This window comes from Dromiciops gliroides, chromosome 1 (genome assembly GCF_019393635.1).
Source record: "Dromiciops gliroides isolate mDroGli1 chromosome 1, mDroGli1.pri, whole genome shotgun sequence".
Taxonomy (NCBI): domain Eukaryota; kingdom Metazoa; phylum Chordata; class Mammalia; order Microbiotheria; family Microbiotheriidae; genus Dromiciops; species Dromiciops gliroides.
In genome coordinates this window covers 549906802-549923863 of record NC_057861.1, presented here as the reverse complement: position 1 = coordinate 549923863, position 17062 = coordinate 549906802, and the positions used below count along the sequence as shown (strand labels likewise).

Sequence of the window (17062 nt, the reverse complement as noted above, 5' to 3'; positions counted from 1 at the left end):
CCATATCCTTCTCCAGCTCATTTTACAGATGAGAAAGCTGAGGCAAACAGTTAAGTTACTTGCCTTGCCCAAGGTCACACAGTTAGTAAGTGTCTGAGGCCAGATTTGAATTGAGAAAGATGACTTCATAATTCTGGACCTAGCACTCTGTCCACTGTGCCACCTAGCTGCCTCAAAGTAAAGTGCAGATAATGTTAATTTGTGGTTTTCTAAGTTAGTATGAGGTCCACCAGGAGCCTTCTGTATGGTTAAGTGTTCCTCATTTCTACTTTAGTTCAACATCACTGATGTAGAGGCTGTATTGAAATGGGGAGAGTTTAGACACAAAGAGACAAAATTAAGAGACTATTGCAATAATCCAGGTGAAAACTGAGGGTCTGAATTAGGATAATGATTATATAAGTAGAGAAAGAATTTTGGTTTGGATGCAGATGTTGTGGAGGTAGAAAATATATATGGGTTACTTACTACTGACACCAGGAAAAGACACAGGAATGTTTTTTATTAGTGAACAGAGTGCTCTGTATATCTGTCATTCAAGCTTAAGGTTAGCCACATCTGAAGCACCAAATCCACTTCCAGATGGGTGGCCAAACTGTAGCACAGGCCAGATGAAGTGTGTCTCATAAGCATAGAAGTATTTATCCCAAACTGAAAAGGATCTCAGAGATAATCTGGTCCAACCTCATTTGTAGATGAGGAAAATGAAACCCTGTGAAGTGATCCCGGTCACACTAGTATTAAGAGTTGGATGTGGTGGGCAGCTAGGTGGCGCAGTGGATAAAGCACTGGCCCTGGATTCAGGAGTAGCTGAGTTCAAACCCCGCCTCAGACACTTGACACTTACTAGCTGTGTGACCCTGGGCAAGTCACTTAACCCCCATTGCCCCGCAAAACAAAAACCAAAAAACAAACAAACAAAAAAAGAGTTCGATGTGGTTGATATTTTGTTATCCTGAGCACTTGCATGGAAACTGAGGTTCCTTTTCCGAACCAAAGTCCCCCAAACCCTGGATGGGGCAATAGAAGTTTGCATGAACAAGTGTGCAACGTTGACCTAGGTCCATAAGACCACAGCCTTGACAATGAGCCACAGGCTATACAAACTGAGTATGGGTCAACTGCAAAAACTTTCAGTGGTTTGGCATTTCAGTAGGAGAAAGATGGGCACGCACGGTGTGGTATAGTAGGTGGAAGACCTTGGTTTCAGGAAAAGGTGGATATGAATCCTGCTTCTGACATATACTAGCGACGTGATGCTGGGCAAACCCCCTGATCAATTCATGAAGACTATTAGTGATATAGCAGTTAATAGAGTACATTGGAGGACACTGAGAGTTCCCCACATAGACGAAAACATATGTCTGTAACTAAATAAAAGTGGGGTCTATGTGTATATTATAACAATGCAGATTGTCGAGTCACATGTGACTTAGGGCATTAAGAGACTAAGTGACTTGTCAACATTCATTAGACTAATATGTGTCAGAAGTAGAATTTTAACCTATCTCTTCCTGACTCCAAGGTCTGCCTTCTCTCTACTATGCCATGCTCTCTTTGCTTGACTTGCCTTAGGTTTCTGAGGTGGTGAGTTCTGAAAGGAAATTCTCACTCAGGCCTTGAAACAAGTATGTGGCGGGATCCTGCAGGCACTTGATTCACAGCACCAATATGGCGGGGTAGAAATAAAGCAGGGGAGGGTGGGCAGGATGCTGGTATTGACTCTGTGTAGGGCAGGGGCTAATGGTCCTCTGGGCCCCACTCCTGCCCTGTTTCCTATTCAGTTGTCCTCTGGTAGTGCAGTTGGGTTTAAAGAACCAGCACTCTAGTGAAATGAACTAATAACCCCAGAGCTATTTCTCTGAATCTCTGGGACACAAAAATCCACTGGGCCCCAAACTATAGGGAACCATTTGCCCGTATGGCCAAAGATTAACAAAGATGGTAATTCCTTTTCTCTCCATCCACTTAGAGTAGATCTTGCCTTAGGAGTCTGGTCCCACTTCACAGAAGCATTGAAATTTAGGCCAAGCGTGAGTCTATCCTGGATTGGGGGTGGATGCTCCCTCTGTTCCTTTTGTGAAGATATATTAATAGCTGGCTCTGCAGAACTTGATTAGATGAGGCCTGACTCTTCTGCCAATCTGTAGAACAGTCCCCTCTGAGCCAGCAGCTGGGCCGGGGTACCAAATTCTGCCACTGCTCCATTGTCCATGACTAGAATCCTAGTAAAGAAAGCAAGACAGACATGCAGTTCCTACGAAGTTAAATTAACTCTGAGATTCACAACCTGGATGCACTGGGGCCTACAAGAGCCAATATTGTTTTTTTCTAAAGACTCCCCAACTCAATTCCTCAGGCATTTATTTATTTGTTTGTTTGCTTGTTTATCTATGTATTTATCTACTTATCTATTCATTCATTCATTTATTTATTTATTCATTCATTTAGTTAGTTAGTTAGTTATTTGCAGGGTAGGGAGGGTTAAGTGACTTGCCCAGGGTCACATAGCTAGGAAGTGTCAAGTGTCTGAGGCCAGATTAGAACTCAGGTCCTCCTAACTCCAGGGCCAGTGCTTTATTCACTGCACCACCTAGCTGCCCCCTTCACCAGACATTTACTAAGTGCTTAGAATCACAGAATTTCTGAATTTGAAGGTTCCCTAACAGCCATCTAGCCATTGGTTCTTTCCAGAAAAATAATTCCTACCATGACACTCATTCAAACTGCTTGAAGGCCTCTAATAGAGGCAAACCCATTCCATGTTTAGATATCCGTCAGGAAGTTTTATAAGCCTAAATTTGCCTTTTTCTTTCTGGACCCATAGTTCTTAGTTCTGGTGGTTGTTGTTCAGCAGCGTCTGACTCTGTGACCCTATGGACCATATTGCTCATGGGGTTTTTTCTTGGCAAAGATACTGGAGTGGCTTCCATTTCCTTCTCCAGCGGATTAAAACAAACCAAAGTGACTTGTCCAAAGTCACACAGCCAGTAAATGTCTGAGGCCAGATTCAAACTTAGGTCTTCCTGACTCTAGGCCCAGCACTCTCTCAATCCACTGCACCACCTAGGTGTCTCCTTGAGGCCTAAGGACAAATCTAATCCCTTTTCTACTTTCAAGTATTTGACTCTCCCCCACTTCCCCCCAGCTCATTTCTTTTCCTGGGATAAATATCCCCAGTCCCTTCAATCAATGCTCATAATGTCATGGATGTGTGGCCCTTTGCCTCATTAATCACCCTTCTCTAGATGTTGGTTTCTTTAATCCAGGGTGAGATTTACACATACTCATTAAATTTCATTTTCTTAGATTCAGCCAAATTTTCTGTTCCATCAAGATATTTTGGGATCTCAACTGACTTCCAATATATATTTTAAAAAAATTTTTAATTTTTAGTGAGGCAATTGGGGTTAAGTGACTTGCCCAGGGTCACACAGCTAGTTAAGTGTTAAGTGTCTGAGGCCGGATTTGAACTCAGGTACTCCTGACTTCAGGGCCGGTGCTCTATCCACTGTGCCACCTAGCTGCCCCTGACTTCCAATATATTAGCTGCCCCTCCCAGCATCATATCTCCTATAAATTTGATAAAGATGCCATCTATGCTTTATCCAAATAATTTATAAAAATGTTAAACAGCCTATAGGGCTGAGCACAGCAACCTGGGGTATTCACTGGAGACCTCCTCCTAAGTTGGGATGGAACCAGTCCTGCCTACTCTCGAGTATAGACCATCAAACCAATGCCAAATCTATTGTCATCTAGCCCACATCTCTCCTTTTCCACAAGAATTGCATGAATAATTTACTGTGGTAGGTAAAGAAGAAGCTAACTAAAGTCTCCTCAGGGAATATGGTATTTGCACAAGTCAGGAAGACATAAGATCAAAGCCCACCTTTTACATTTAATAACGGTGTAACTATGGTCGTATTACTTAACCCTTTGGTGCCTCAGCTTCTTCCTCTCTAAAATAAAGACATTATATCCCTGGGTTGTAGCTGTTTAAGACACAATCAAGTGCACGTCCGTATCCCATAGGGACTTCATTCACTGAGTTGTGAATGTCAAGTGCTCCACAGATTTGAAAGTACGTTTTCAATGTCAGTGATCATACAAGGTAGAAGGTGTTCCAGGCAAAAGGGAATTACCTTTCACCTAGAGGCCTCGTGTATTTCATAGATAGCCCTGCCACAATTCTGGAATGAAACCAGACTATAACCTGGTAAAGGCAGGGATTGGCTGTCTTCTTTCCCACATATTCTTCTCTTCCATTCAGGTATAAAGCCCAATTTACAGATCTGTACAGGACTGAATCCTCACTACCTTCTGTGTACCCAGGAGGTTATGTGTGTCAGGGGAAGGATTATTAAGAGTTTAGTGGCAAGAAAGAAAGAAGGGAGGGAGGGAGGGAGGGAGGAAGGAAGGAAGGAGGAAGGAAGGAAAGAAGGAAGGAAGGAAGGAAGGAAGAAAGAAAGAAAGAAAGAAAGAAAGAAAGAAAGAAAGAAAGAAAGAAAGAAAGAAAGAAAGAAAGAAAGAAAGAAAGAAAGAAAGAAAGAAAGAAGGGAGGGAGGGAGGGAGGAAGGAAGGAAGGAAGGAAGGAAGGAAGGAAGGAAGGAAGGAAGGAAGGAAGGAAGGAAGGAAGGAAGGAAGGAAGGAAGGAAGAAAGGAGGGAGGGAGGAAGGAAGGAGGAAGGAAGGAAAGAAGGAAGAAAGGAGGGAGGGAGGGAGGAAGGAAGGAAGGAGGAAGGAAGGAAGGAAGGAAAGAAGGAAGAAAGGAAGGAAGGAGGAAGGAAGAAAGAAAGAAAGAAAGAAAGAAAGAAAGAAAGAAAGAAAGAAAGAAAGAAAGAAAGAAAGAAAGAAAGAAAGAAAGAAAGAAAGAAAGAAAGGAGGGAGGGAGGGAGGGAGGGAGGGAGGGAGGGAGGGAGGGAGGGAGGGAGGGAGGAAGGAAGGAAGGAGGAAGGAAGGAAGGAAGGAAGGAAGGAAGAAAGGAAGAAAGAAAGAAAGAAAGAAAGAAAGAAAGAAAGAAAGAAAGAAAGAAAGAAAGAAAGAAAGAAAGAAAGAAAGAAAGAAAGAAAGAAAAGAAAAGAATTTAGTGTCAGCCTGAGTTCTCACTTGAGGCCTGAGTTCAGGATTGTTGGACTACAAGAAGGGCTCTAGGATGTCTTTCAGGGCAGACACTGGAGGGAGGAGGCAAAGGCAAAAGGACTCTGTTGCAAGAGTTACCTGTTGCAATCCATCACTGTGTGCAGACGGTGGGCAATGGTCAGCACTGTGCAATCTGCAAACTGATCTCTGAGGATGGCCTGGATCTGGAGATCATTCTGAGGATCCACAGCAGCTGTGGCTTCATCCAGGAAAAGGATTTTGGTTTTCCGGAGCAAGGCCCTGGCCAGACATAAGAGCTGCTTCTGGCCTACACTGCGTGAGCAAAAAAAAAAAAAAAAAAAAAAAGAGTGACTAATGTGGTACCCAAATGGTTACTGAATTTTTCCTTTCCCCTTCTCCTTGTCCTTCCTACACACACACACACACACACACACACACACACACACACACACACTCATGTATCATTTTGTTTTTTCAGATAGCCTGAAAGCCAAGTCAAAGATCGAGAGCATGGCTGTTATTTCCGAACCTGTCACCTGTCACCTGTCTGCTGCCATGTGTTGTACAACTAGGAAAGGAATGGATATTTCTAATCCCAGCTCTGACACTTTTTACCTGTGTGACCTTCAACAAGTTACTCAACTGTAGAAAGTGAAGGAGTCCAAGTTAAGTGACCTCTAAAGTTACTTCTAACTCTAAATCCGTGATGCTAATGATCTGGAAGACCTAGGGCCTAGCCTTGGTTCTTCCATTTATTAACTAAGTGACCTTGAGCCAAATCACCATCTCAGTGGGCCTCAATTGTCTCAAATACCATGATAGTATGAAGGGAAAAAGCCAGACAACAAAGATTAGGAGTTCTTCACCTGGGGTCCACAGATCCCTGGTGGATGTTAAATCTATCCACTTTTTAATTTTAAGGGGTCTGTCAATTTGAATGGGAAAAAAAGATTACATCTATTTATTTGTTCACTAATTCTTGGTTTCCTATGTAATCCTATTTTTTATGTTATGCTTTTACTGGGGCAGCTAGGTGGCGCAGTGGATAAAGCACCGGTCCTGGATTCAGGAGGACCTGAGTTCAAATCCAGCCTCAGACACTTGACACTTCCTAGCTGTGTGACCCTGGGCAAGTCACTTAACCCCAACTGCCTCACCCCGCCAAAAAAATGTTGTACTATGTTCTTCATTCTCAAGGAGGACCAAGGACATCAGCAGGGGTTCCATGTTACCAAAAAGGTTAAGAGTTCCTGAGATAGGGGCAGCTAGGTGGCGCAGTGGATAGAGCACCGGTCCCGGAGTCAGGAGTACTTGAGTTCAAATCTGACCTCAGACACTTAACACTTACTAGCTGTGTGACCCTGGGCAAGTCACTTAACCCCAATTGCCTCACTAAAAAAAAAAAAAGTTCCTGAGATAGATGATCTCTGTTTTATGTCATTGGCATTGAGGCCACAGAAGGACCTAGCCTGGAGCCCATACATGCTTGTTATGCCCAATGCCTAGCTGCAGGTAAAGTAGTTCAGCGTTAACTTCTTTTCCCACAGCTGTCCTCACCTCATGTTGTCTCCTTGGTCTGAGCACTCATATTGTAGCTGGCCAGGGAGACCTAAAATGAAGGTCTTAAGCTGAGCCATCTCTAGTGCCCCCCAAATCTCATCATCAGAATGTTCATCCAAGAGATCAAGGTTCATTCTCACAGAGCCAGGAAACAAGATTGGGTCCTTGGGACACAAGAGGAAAAGTAAAATCCACTAGTATGCCCTAACAAAGCAAAGAACGGGGCCCCTCCCCTTTTCCACACCCAGATTTCTCTCCCCCCATCTGCATCTGATGCACAAAGCCCAAATTCCTAGGAATGGCTACTAATGGTTTTCTCCAATAACCAACCACATACCTGAGGGATGATGGTTATTTTGGACCTCAGGGCATGGAGCCCCACTTGACAGATATTCACCCCATCAATCCAGATCCCTCCTTCTGCAGCTTCAATGAGCCTCAAGAGGCTAATGGTGAGGGATGATTTCCCTGCTCCTGTCCGGCCAACAATGCCAACCTAGAGTGAAGGCATAGGAGGGTGGCATCTTCTGTGATTAGGACTAACCTCCAAGAAACTCAAGGAAAACTTTAAGCCTTTCAGAGCAGGAGCATACTGACTTGTGGTAACAACTGTAACAGTGAATGAGTGATGTCCAGGAAGCCTTGCTTACCTTTTCCTGGGGGTGAATTTTCAAAGTCAGATCCTGCAGAGCCAGTGCCAATTCTGGCCTATACCTTAAGCTGTAGCCTCGAAATTCAATCTGCCCCATAGCAGGCCAGTTGTGACCGACCCCATTCTGGGGCATGGTCCAAGGAGCCTAGACAAAAGGGAGAAATACCAAAAAGTAGTAGGAGCAAAAATTCTCTTAAAAGAACTTGAATCTGGGGTGTGGTTATGTCTGCTGAGAGGAAAGAAAGATGCCTTTCTCTGAAGGTTTCCCTGTGATTGAAGATAATATACTGAAGTCAGAGGTCATGATAGATCCTTGAGTAGATGTGTTTGGGTCTACACAGAGGATCCAAAAATTGAAAAGGATCATGGGAACCAACTAGTCCAACCTATACTGGAACAAAAATCCTTTGTACAACCTCCTTCCACAAGTATCCAGTATCTTCTTAAAGACACCCCCCCCAACCTCCATTGATGGGGAATCCACTATCTCCTGATATAGACCATTCCATTTAATTTATTGATCCTAATCTCCAATTCTTTCCCCAAGCAGAAGTGGTAGATGCAAATGAAGGCATGGGTTTCTATTGTCTTGATTTTTGAAAAGCCAGGGTGTCATGGCATGTACCCTAATTAGTAAAGATTTATATGCTTTGTTTCAAAATAGAGAAAGTAGAGGTTACCTCCTTGGTGGTCCTAGAGTAGTCCTTCATCCTCTCCACGGAGACAATGTTATTCTCGAGGTCCGTCCAGGAGCGCACTGCCCAGTGCAGGATCTCAGTCACCTGGCATGAATAAAGTGGGTGCTGTCCAGGAAGTTTAACTGATGGCAAACTCTAGGTTGGAGGATTGGGTGGTAGAGGTCTGCTCTTTTTTTTTTTAGTGAGGCAATTGGGGTTAAGTGACTTGCCCAGGGTTACACAGCTAGTAAGTGTCAAGTGTCTGAGGCTGGGTTTGAACTCAGGTCCTCCTGAATCCAGGGCTGATGCTTTATGCACTGTGCCACCTAGCTGCCCCTGCTCTTTTGATCCTAAACCAATATACCCAACTGGATCATAGATATAAAGCTCAAAAGCCATATAATCCAACCTCTTCATTTTACAGATGACGAAACCAAGGACCACGGAGGTTAAATGACTTGTACATAGAAAGGAATCATCAGAAGTGGGACTTGAACCCACATCTTCTGTTTTCATTGCCAATGTTCTTTCCATTTTACCATCTCTCTTCTCCATCTGCCTAGCTTTAAGAAAATGCTGAGGAAAATGTTAATAATGTTGTTTAAATGGAGGCAACTAGGTGGCACAGTGGATAAAGCACCTGCCCTGGATTCAGGAGGACCTGAGTTCAAATGCAGTCTCAGATACTTGACACTTACTAGCTGTGTGACCCTGGGCAAGTCACTTAACCCTCATTGCCCTGCAAAAAAAGAAAAAGTGATCTTCCTAAAATGCATCTATAACCATATCACCTCGATGGCTCCCTATTACCTACAGTATCCAAGTCCTCTGTTTGGCTTTTAAAGCCCTTCCTAACCTGGTCCCTTTCTTTTTTTGTTTTTTGTTTGTGAGGCAATTGGGGTTAAGTGACTTGCCCAGGGTCACACTGCTAGTAAGTGTCACATGTCTGAGGCTGGATTTGAACTCAGGTCCTCCTGACTCCAGGGCCAGTGCTCTATCCAATGCACCACCTAGCTGCCCCCAACCTGGTCCCCTTCTATCTTTCCAGCCTTACACCTCACTCTCTTCCACATACTCTGCAATCTCGTGCCACTGTCCTGACTTTTCCTCACTCCCCATCCCAGCTCTGAATGTTTTCACTGGCTATGCCCCATGCCTAGAAGGCTCTCCCCACTCATCTCAGCTTCCTGGGTTTCCTGGCTTCCTGAAAGTCTCTGCTAAAATCCTGTCCTTCTTAATCTTTGTGCTTTCCCTCTGAAACTACTCTTGATTTATCCTAGTTACTTATTTGTACAGATTCATTTGCATGGGGTCTCCCTCACTATACTGTGAGTTCCTTGAGAGCAGGGCCTGGGGTGGGTTTTTTTTTCTTTTTTGGTTTGGTTTGTTTGTTTGAGGGTGGGTTTTTGGTTTTGTTTTGTTTTGGTTTGGTTTTTTTGCCTTTTTTTTTTATATCTCCAGCTCTTAGCATTAGCTGGCTGACTCTAACTCAGTCCAGATCTCTTTCCAGAGTGTCGTCATGCTGCCTTGACTCTAACATTTGCTAAGTCTTTTCTTGGACCTTGGAGATGGAGCGCATGCTCCTTGTGTCTTTTCTGAACAAGTTGGCTTCTTTAATCTTACCACCCTCAGCTAGGATAAAGCACTGGCCATGGAGTCAGGAGTACCTGAATTCAAATCCAGCCTCAGACACTTAACACTTACTAGCTGTGTGACCCTGGGCAAGTCACTTAACCCCAACTGCCTCACTAAAAAAAAAAAAAAAAATCTTACCACCCTCAGCTACCTGAGACAGAGAAGGTGGATGGAGTACCTGGAGAGCCATTGAAACGGAAAACCCCACAATCCCCGGGCTCAGGTGGGGCTTGCTGAACACAGCGAAGAAAGCGGCAGTGAAGATGAGGATGTTTCCTAGGAGCTCCATATTGGTTGCCAGCCACCTGTGTGACCCAAGAGAGCAGGTGTTTTTTTTAACCCAGAGAAAGGCTATTTTTTTCTGTCTGTCTCTACATTATCATCTCATATATCAACACTTTGGGTAGTTTACCCCATATGGAGATTTTTGATGGTAACAAGGTCAGTTTATTTTTCCTGAGATATAGCAATGTTGGAGGACTGGGAACACCCTGGGTTCCCTATAATTAAGAAATCCTATCCTAGCACTGGAAGCCAGTAACTCCCTTTTTCTACATAGGTTACATCTGTGTGAAAGTGAGATGGCAGAGGAAAGAGCCCCCAAGAATTTTGCACTGGGGGACAGCTAGGTGGTGTAGTGAATAAAGCACCGGCCCTGGATTCAGGAGGACCTGAGTTCAAATTTAGCCTCAGACACATGACACTTACTAGCTGTGTGACCTTGGGCAAGTCACTTAACCTTCATTGCCCCACAAAAATACCAAAACAAAACAAAAAAGAATCTAGGTTCTAGAGAAACAAATCCTATAGAAAAACAAATTGGAGAACCCACAGAAGATAAGCAGGGTTGGTGTGTGAGGCAAGAGAAGAAAGGAGGGAAAGAGGAGCAGATTGTATGATTTATCTCATGCCCTTCCCAAACCTAAGAAGGTTTTAATTGCAGGGTCTTCACCTCCACCCTGAATGCCCCTTCCTTCTTCTTCAAACCCTTTCATACCTGTCAGCGACCAGTCTGGGGAAGCTGGTTCTCTGGTGCTCATCTATCCGTGAGTCATTCTGTGCAATAAACTGGTCCTGAGCTTCAAAGGCCCGGATCACAGCACTCCCTTGGAAGGTCTCTGAGATGTGGGAGTAGATGGGTGAGCGGCTAGCTGACTCCAAGCGCCTCAGCTGGCATGAACTGGCAACATACAGGTTCTGAGGTCAGACAGAAGAGACAGACAATGTCATCAGGTTAGGGGGTGGGAGCATACAGTAGCCCCGCCCATAATATAGCAGGACTAAAGAGTTAAGATAAAGGGTTCATAGAAACTAATATGAGGGGCAGCTAGGTGGTGCAGTGGATAGAGCACTGGCCCTGGAGTCAGGAGTACCTGAGTTCAAATCCAGTCTCAGACACTTAACACTTACTAGCTGTGTGACCCTGGGCAAGTCACTTAACCCCAATTGCCTCACTAAAAAAAAAATTTTTTTTAAAGAAAAAGGAAGAAACTAATATGGCACAAGTGTTGGACTGGGAGTCAGGAAACCTGAATTTTAGCCTTGGCTATGTCACTGAATCAGTAGTGGACCTTGGGCATTGTCTCTCAATATTTCCAGGTCTGGATTTCCTCAGCTGTCACTGGCCTCATAGGGACAGCAAAGAAGACCATCACAGGAATACCCAGAAAGAACTTGGAGGTCACTGAAAGGATTTGGAGAAATAACCCTTTCTCCCCCAAAGCCAAGAGAGAAGTGTCTTTAGTGCTTCATCTCAACCAAAAGATGACCATAATTATATGGGAAATGATAATTAGCTGTTCTTAGTTTCTGTTACAAATAAAAAAAAAAGTTGACAACTTCAGTACGAATTTCCCAAGAGATCTCTGAGAACCGATGAGAAACCCCTCTGTGTGGAAGAGCCTAAGGCTGGTGGTCTTGCTTGGATGTGGAGAATGGCATCCTAAAGTAGCAGGAGGGATGAGTGATATGTAATACCTTGTTCTGCCTCCCTTTCCTTTCTTGGAATTGTGTCTCCATTGTATTCTATACCTGAAGCCCAACGTAGAGAGCCATGAGGGGCAGGACCACCACTGCAGCCAATGGAGTAGTTACCACCACCACCAAGGTGACCTCCAAAAGTCCAAACAGGAAGCCCAAGAAGGACTTGAACTTGTCTGGGATCACAGCATCGATGGCATCGGTCTCCTTAGAAAAACGATTGAGCAAATTTCCTATAGGTGTCTGCTCGAAGAAGGTCATGGGGCACCGGGCCACATCATGCAGGAGCCCCTGGAACAGCCGTTGAGACGCTCGAACTCCCCCAAGTAGGACGACCGCAATGGAGCCAAACCTTCCAATGGCTAATACATAAAAAATGGGAAATAAGAACTCATGGTACAGTGGAAGGAACGCTCGATTTGTAGTCAGAAGAGGTGGATTCGAATCTTGAATCCTGACTGCCATTTGCTATGTGTGTGACCTTAAGCAAGTTACTTCATGTCACTGGGGGTCAGTTTCACCATCTGCAAAATGAGAGAGTTGGACTAGTCCATTTTACAGATGGTGAAACTGAGCCCCAGTGACATCAATAAGGCCCCTCCAGCTCTCAATCTATGATCCTGTGACGCTAAGGGTACCCACCCATAGGCAGAGCTACTAGAAGCTGAGGGAGAGAGAAAAGAGGGTGCAAAGTAGGAAGCAATTACAGGAGTCTCTCTTAGCTCTGGCTTTGTCATTAATTAGCCGGGCAACTTAGATGATTCTTAACGCCTACAGGTCTGCTGTATCATCTGTAAAAACTTCTCCAGTTCTAACAGGCTATAAGTGACTTGCCCACGTAGCTAGTAACTGATACAGTCCAGGATTGGAACCCAGTTCTACCAGAGACTCAGTCTTATAATTTGTAAAATAGAGATGGGAACTACAAGGCTCATTAAGTAAATTAAGGGTGTGAAAGTGCTTCCAAAGAGGCAAAGTATAGCCCATGTGTAAAGTGGTATTATTAATGATGTAGAACTTGTGATAATTTAACAAGAGTTAGGCTAATCTATTGGGGGGTGAGGTAAGATAAGCATCTATATACCATCTGCTATGTGCCAGGCACTGTGCTAAGCACTTTACAAATATTATCTCATTGATCTTCTCAACAACCCCGGGGAGACAGGAATTGTTATTATCCCCATTTTACATATGGCAAACAGAGGTCAAGTGACTTGCCCAGGGTCACACAGCTAGTAAGTGTCTGAGGCTTGATTTGAACTCAGGTCTTTTTGACTCCAGGCCCACTGTCCACCATGCCATCTCACTGCCTAGGAAGGTGTTAAGTAAGCAAATTCAAAGAATAAACAAAATGGCTGTGATAAGATGAACCTACTAAAGAAACCAAACTATTTGATAGCCCTCAAGTGCCTGAGAAGTCCCAGTTTTATATAATTGATATAATTATAACTCAGTCTCATTTTTTTCATTAACAATTCACTAGAACTCTGTTAGTCCCTTAATCTCTCTTGGCCTTGGTCACTTCATCTGTAAATTGAGAGGGTTGAAGTAGACAACCTCTAGCAGCTAACATCTGTGATCCAATACTTTATTGGCTTAATCCCAATTGTTATATAGTCTGAATTTAGATGCTTGAGTTATTATACTTGGAAGGGGTCATTAAACCACTCGCTGTTTAGATGAGAAAACTGAGACCCACATAAATGAAGTGACTTTACCAAGGTCACACAGCAAATTAGGGACAGACAGGACTACTCAAATGTAACAAAACTACATTTAATTAAGATTATTCTAAATTCAATTAAATGTCACTAATTCAGAAAGTATATCCTCCCAGTTAATTTCCTTTTCTTTGCGGGGCAATGAGGGTTAAATGACTTGCCCAGAGTCACACAGCTAGTAAGTGTCAAGTGTCTGAGGCAGATTTGAACTCAGGTCTTCCTGAATCTAGGGCTGGTGCTTTATCCACTGTGCCACCTAGCTGCCCCTGGTGGTGCATTTTTATTTTTATTTTTTTTATTTTATTTATTTTTTATTTATTTTTTTAAGTGAGGCAATTGGAGTTAAGTGACTTGCCCAGGGTCACACAGCTAGTAAGTGTTAAGTGTGTGAGGCCGGATTTGCTCAGGCACTCCTGACTCCAGGGCTGGTGCTCTATCCACTGTGCCACCTAGCTGCCCCATGGTGGTGCATTTTTAAATAGAAAAAAAGAATCCAGAGAACTGTCAGGACATGTTATTCTATTTACAAGTTTGTGTTTGTGAATAGGGGAGTGATAAAGGAAGCTAGAATTGGGTGAATCCTTAGCCTTCTTCCCAGGGGCCTGGTCTCAGGAATTTCTTATCCTGCTTTGGGAAGGCCATCTGATGCTCCATGAAGGCTTGTTTGGGAAAAGGACTGCATGCTCATTTCCTACAACCCATATCCAACACATCTGGAGCACAAAATGCTTGATCTAGAGATTACTTTGATTCCTTCCTAAGGCATAGAAAGATGCCGGGAGTCTTTTTTCCTGAATCACAAGGACCAGGACATAATCCAGACGGTATTCAGAAATATAACACGTGTGCTCCTGATGAATGTCGGGGAGAGGGAAGGGAAGAGTGGTTAAGGCATAATTGAGGCAGGTTGGTTCTCAACCCTACTGAAGAGAAGAGAGAGCTACAACACACCTAGGGAAGTGGATTGTAAGAATAAAAGAGGAAATGGAGTAAGGAGAACAGGTTACAGGCACCTTGGAAACATCCTAGTAGCCCAAAGACTCCAACCCGAAGTCCTGTGTGCTGCTGGGTCCCGTTCACGATGGGATCATCTGCCCAAAGACTGAGCCAGTAACCTCGAGAGAAGGAGACCACCTGCTGACAGAGGAATAAAAACACCACGGAAAGGCAGATCGGTGTCCCCACTGCCCTCAGGTAGGCCAGGTACAGAGTGGCATTCACCTGGAACACATGATAATTGAAGGGAGAGTAGGGGGAAAGCCAGAAATAAGGGGAAGGGGGAGGACACAGAAGAAGAGAGTAGACAGAAGGAGAGACAAAAGAAAAAAGAAAACCCTCGGTTAAGCTTGTCAAAACATTTTAGGGCAAGGAAAAATGATTCTCAAGTCCACCAACCAACCATCTGTCTCCCACAAGAATCACCTCCTCTGTAAGTCAGAGACCTGGCCAGAGTCATTACCCTCTGCTCTCTGAAACTTCCCTCCATTCTTACACCAGGATGTCTCAATGTCTTTTTTACCCCCATTCATTTTCAATAAAAAAATACCAGGACATTTTTTACAAGGTTAAAATCATTAGCAATGCAGTGAGCTACTGGGATCTCACTGGGCAAAGGCCTGGGGCAGCAACAGGTTAATGAGGGGAGAAGAAAAGAAACAGCTATTACCCTGCCGTACTGTACTCTGTCCCCTTCAGTCAGCTGTCCTGCCATCCTGGTGCCCTCGGCCTGGCTCTGTAAGGTTGTGCTGCCCTTTTCACGGTAATTCTGGATGCAGCTGCTAAATAGGACCAGCCATTAATTCAAATTTAACTTCTGACTCTCTCCCTGGTGAGCCATCTACAGTAGCATTTTAAAACTACAATTTTCCTAAGTTTGCCTTAGAATGGAATCACGGACACAAATAATGATAACGTAAAGAAAGATGTAATGAACAGCACACAAGTAGTACTCATGTAAACCTTCTATGGGCAGAGGCTGGAGATCCTAAGACATGCTCTTGGAAAGGTAAGTTTGGTTCCCAAGAGGGCTGATAGCTACATCTCCTCATGAAGTTTCCAAAGTTCTTTAGGAATTCAGAGGAAGAGCAAATTACGAAAGGAAAAAGAGAAAATTCTGAAGATTATTGATTAATATGGCTGCTTCTCTTCAGTTCCACTTCTTACCCCTTCTCCTCCCTCCCCACCAAAACAAGGAACCTCAACTGGTGCTCAGGGCTTCTGAAGTCTTCTGAATTTGTATGTACTCTTTCTGTCCTGGAAATGTTATGAAAGCAATAGTATTACACTGACCTGTCTGGTTTTCCTGCAGATGCCCCACTTTCTGAAATGTTCCCAGAGCTCTTCTTAACTTCTGAAAACTTCATTTCTGAAAGAAGCATTTTGGGAAAATGAGAAGTTTCTTCTGGAAGCTACCTGCCTCAGAGGATCAGTGTGACTCTAGGAGTTTGATGCAGGGCACAGTACGACTATTTGTATACTGACCTCCTCCTCTTGGGTAGAAGCCTAAAGAGACCCCCCCCCAAAAGAGATAGAAATAGACAGAGGGAGGGAGGGAGGGAGAAAGAGAGGGAGAAAGAGAGGGGGAGAGAGAGGGAGAGAGAGGGAGAGAGAGAGAGAGAGGGAGAGAGAGAGAAGAGAGAGAGGGAGAGAGAGAGAAGAGAGAGAGGGAGAGAGAGAGAAGAGAGAGGAAGAGAGAGACGGAGAGAGAAGAGAGAGAGGGAGGGAGGGAGGGAGGGAGGGAAGGAGAGGGAGAGGGAGAGAGGGAGAGAGAGAGAGAGAGAGAGAGAGAGAGAGAGAGAGAGAGAGAGAGAGAGAGAGAGAGAGAGAAACCAACAATATAAGCACAGGGAATTACCTTGGCTGTGATTGGCCTCTTCCTGTTTCGACTGGCCCAGGAAGTCTACAAAAGGGCCATTCCTCTGTAGAAGCTCTTGATAGGAGCCACTTTCAGCAATTGCTCCATCTGCCATCACAATGATATGATCGGCCTGTGGTAGGATGTGAACTGCATGGGTCACAAGAATGCGAGTCTAGGAAAGATGGAGAACAGTTATAAATATAGGTTAAAAAGGTGCTTTTTAAAAAAATGAATGTAACAAACGAACATTTCAATATATAAAGAATAGAATGTGTATGAAACTGTGGACTCCCATTATATGTAATATCTTTTTAGAAAAGTGTGCAGCTAGATCCCGATTAGTTGGAATCCTTGACTCTTATGACGTGGTCACATGTATTTTAATTTGCACTATTTGAAGTTGTATAAAATTAAGGTAATTGGTTTTAGTCCAATGGAAAAGCAGTGTGAATTAAAATCATGAGACCACTCCACAGGATTCCTTATTTGCACTAATTGGGATCCATCTGTAGATTAAATTTAATATGATAGCAACACAACTTCCATATTGAAGACACAGTTAAGTTCAGTAACTTAGTTTCTTGTAACAGCCCTCCCCCTAAATGCCTTTTTGGGGAGAGATGACTTGGAAAGCATAATATCTAGGGAATAGTTATGGCATTTAATAGAGTTGGGAAGTCAGCTGCTCCATCACTGCTAGATCCTGCCATTTAAACTGCTCTAGGCTGAAGAGTCTTTACGTCGGAGGCTTCAGGGAAAGACATATATCTAAGGAAGACACACTGGTCTCACCTTAGAATTTTGGCTCTCAGGTTCATAGGATCATTGATTCAGAACTGGAAAGGACCTTGGAGGCCAGCAAGTCCAATCACATTAAG

At 43.9% G+C, this 17062-nt stretch overlaps 1 protein-coding gene across 3 annotated transcripts in view; it reads right to left on the bottom strand.

Annotated features, from left to right (window-relative positions):
* The window catches only part of ABCC6 (ATP binding cassette subfamily C member 6), a 64944-nt gene continuing 47882 nt past the window's right edge, over positions 1 to 17062 (bottom strand). For 2 of the 3 annotated variants that reach the window (XM_043977935.1, XM_043977937.1), the window contains 13 exons: positions 16182 to 16356; positions 15617 to 15692; positions 14994 to 15105; positions 14341 to 14548; positions 11658 to 11968; positions 10624 to 10823; positions 9805 to 9931; positions 7995 to 8096; positions 7313 to 7459; positions 7000 to 7158; positions 6660 to 6826; positions 5220 to 5414; positions 1 to 2225 (listed from right to left, as the gene is read on the bottom strand). In XM_043977935.1, the coding sequence (XP_043833870.1) occupies positions 2117 to 2225; positions 5220 to 5414; positions 6660 to 6826; positions 7000 to 7158; positions 7313 to 7459; positions 7995 to 8096; positions 9805 to 9931; positions 10624 to 10823; positions 11658 to 11968; positions 14341 to 14548; positions 14994 to 15105; positions 15617 to 15692; positions 16182 to 16356 (2088 nt within the window). In that variant the 3' untranslated portion in view covers positions 1 to 2116. The remainder of the gene's footprint in view (positions 2226 to 5219; positions 5415 to 6659; positions 6827 to 6999; positions 7159 to 7312; positions 7460 to 7994; positions 8097 to 9804; positions 9932 to 10623; positions 10824 to 11657; positions 11969 to 14340; positions 14549 to 14993; positions 15106 to 15616; positions 15693 to 16181; positions 16357 to 17062) is intronic. The other variant, XM_043977936.1, reaches the window with a different exon arrangement.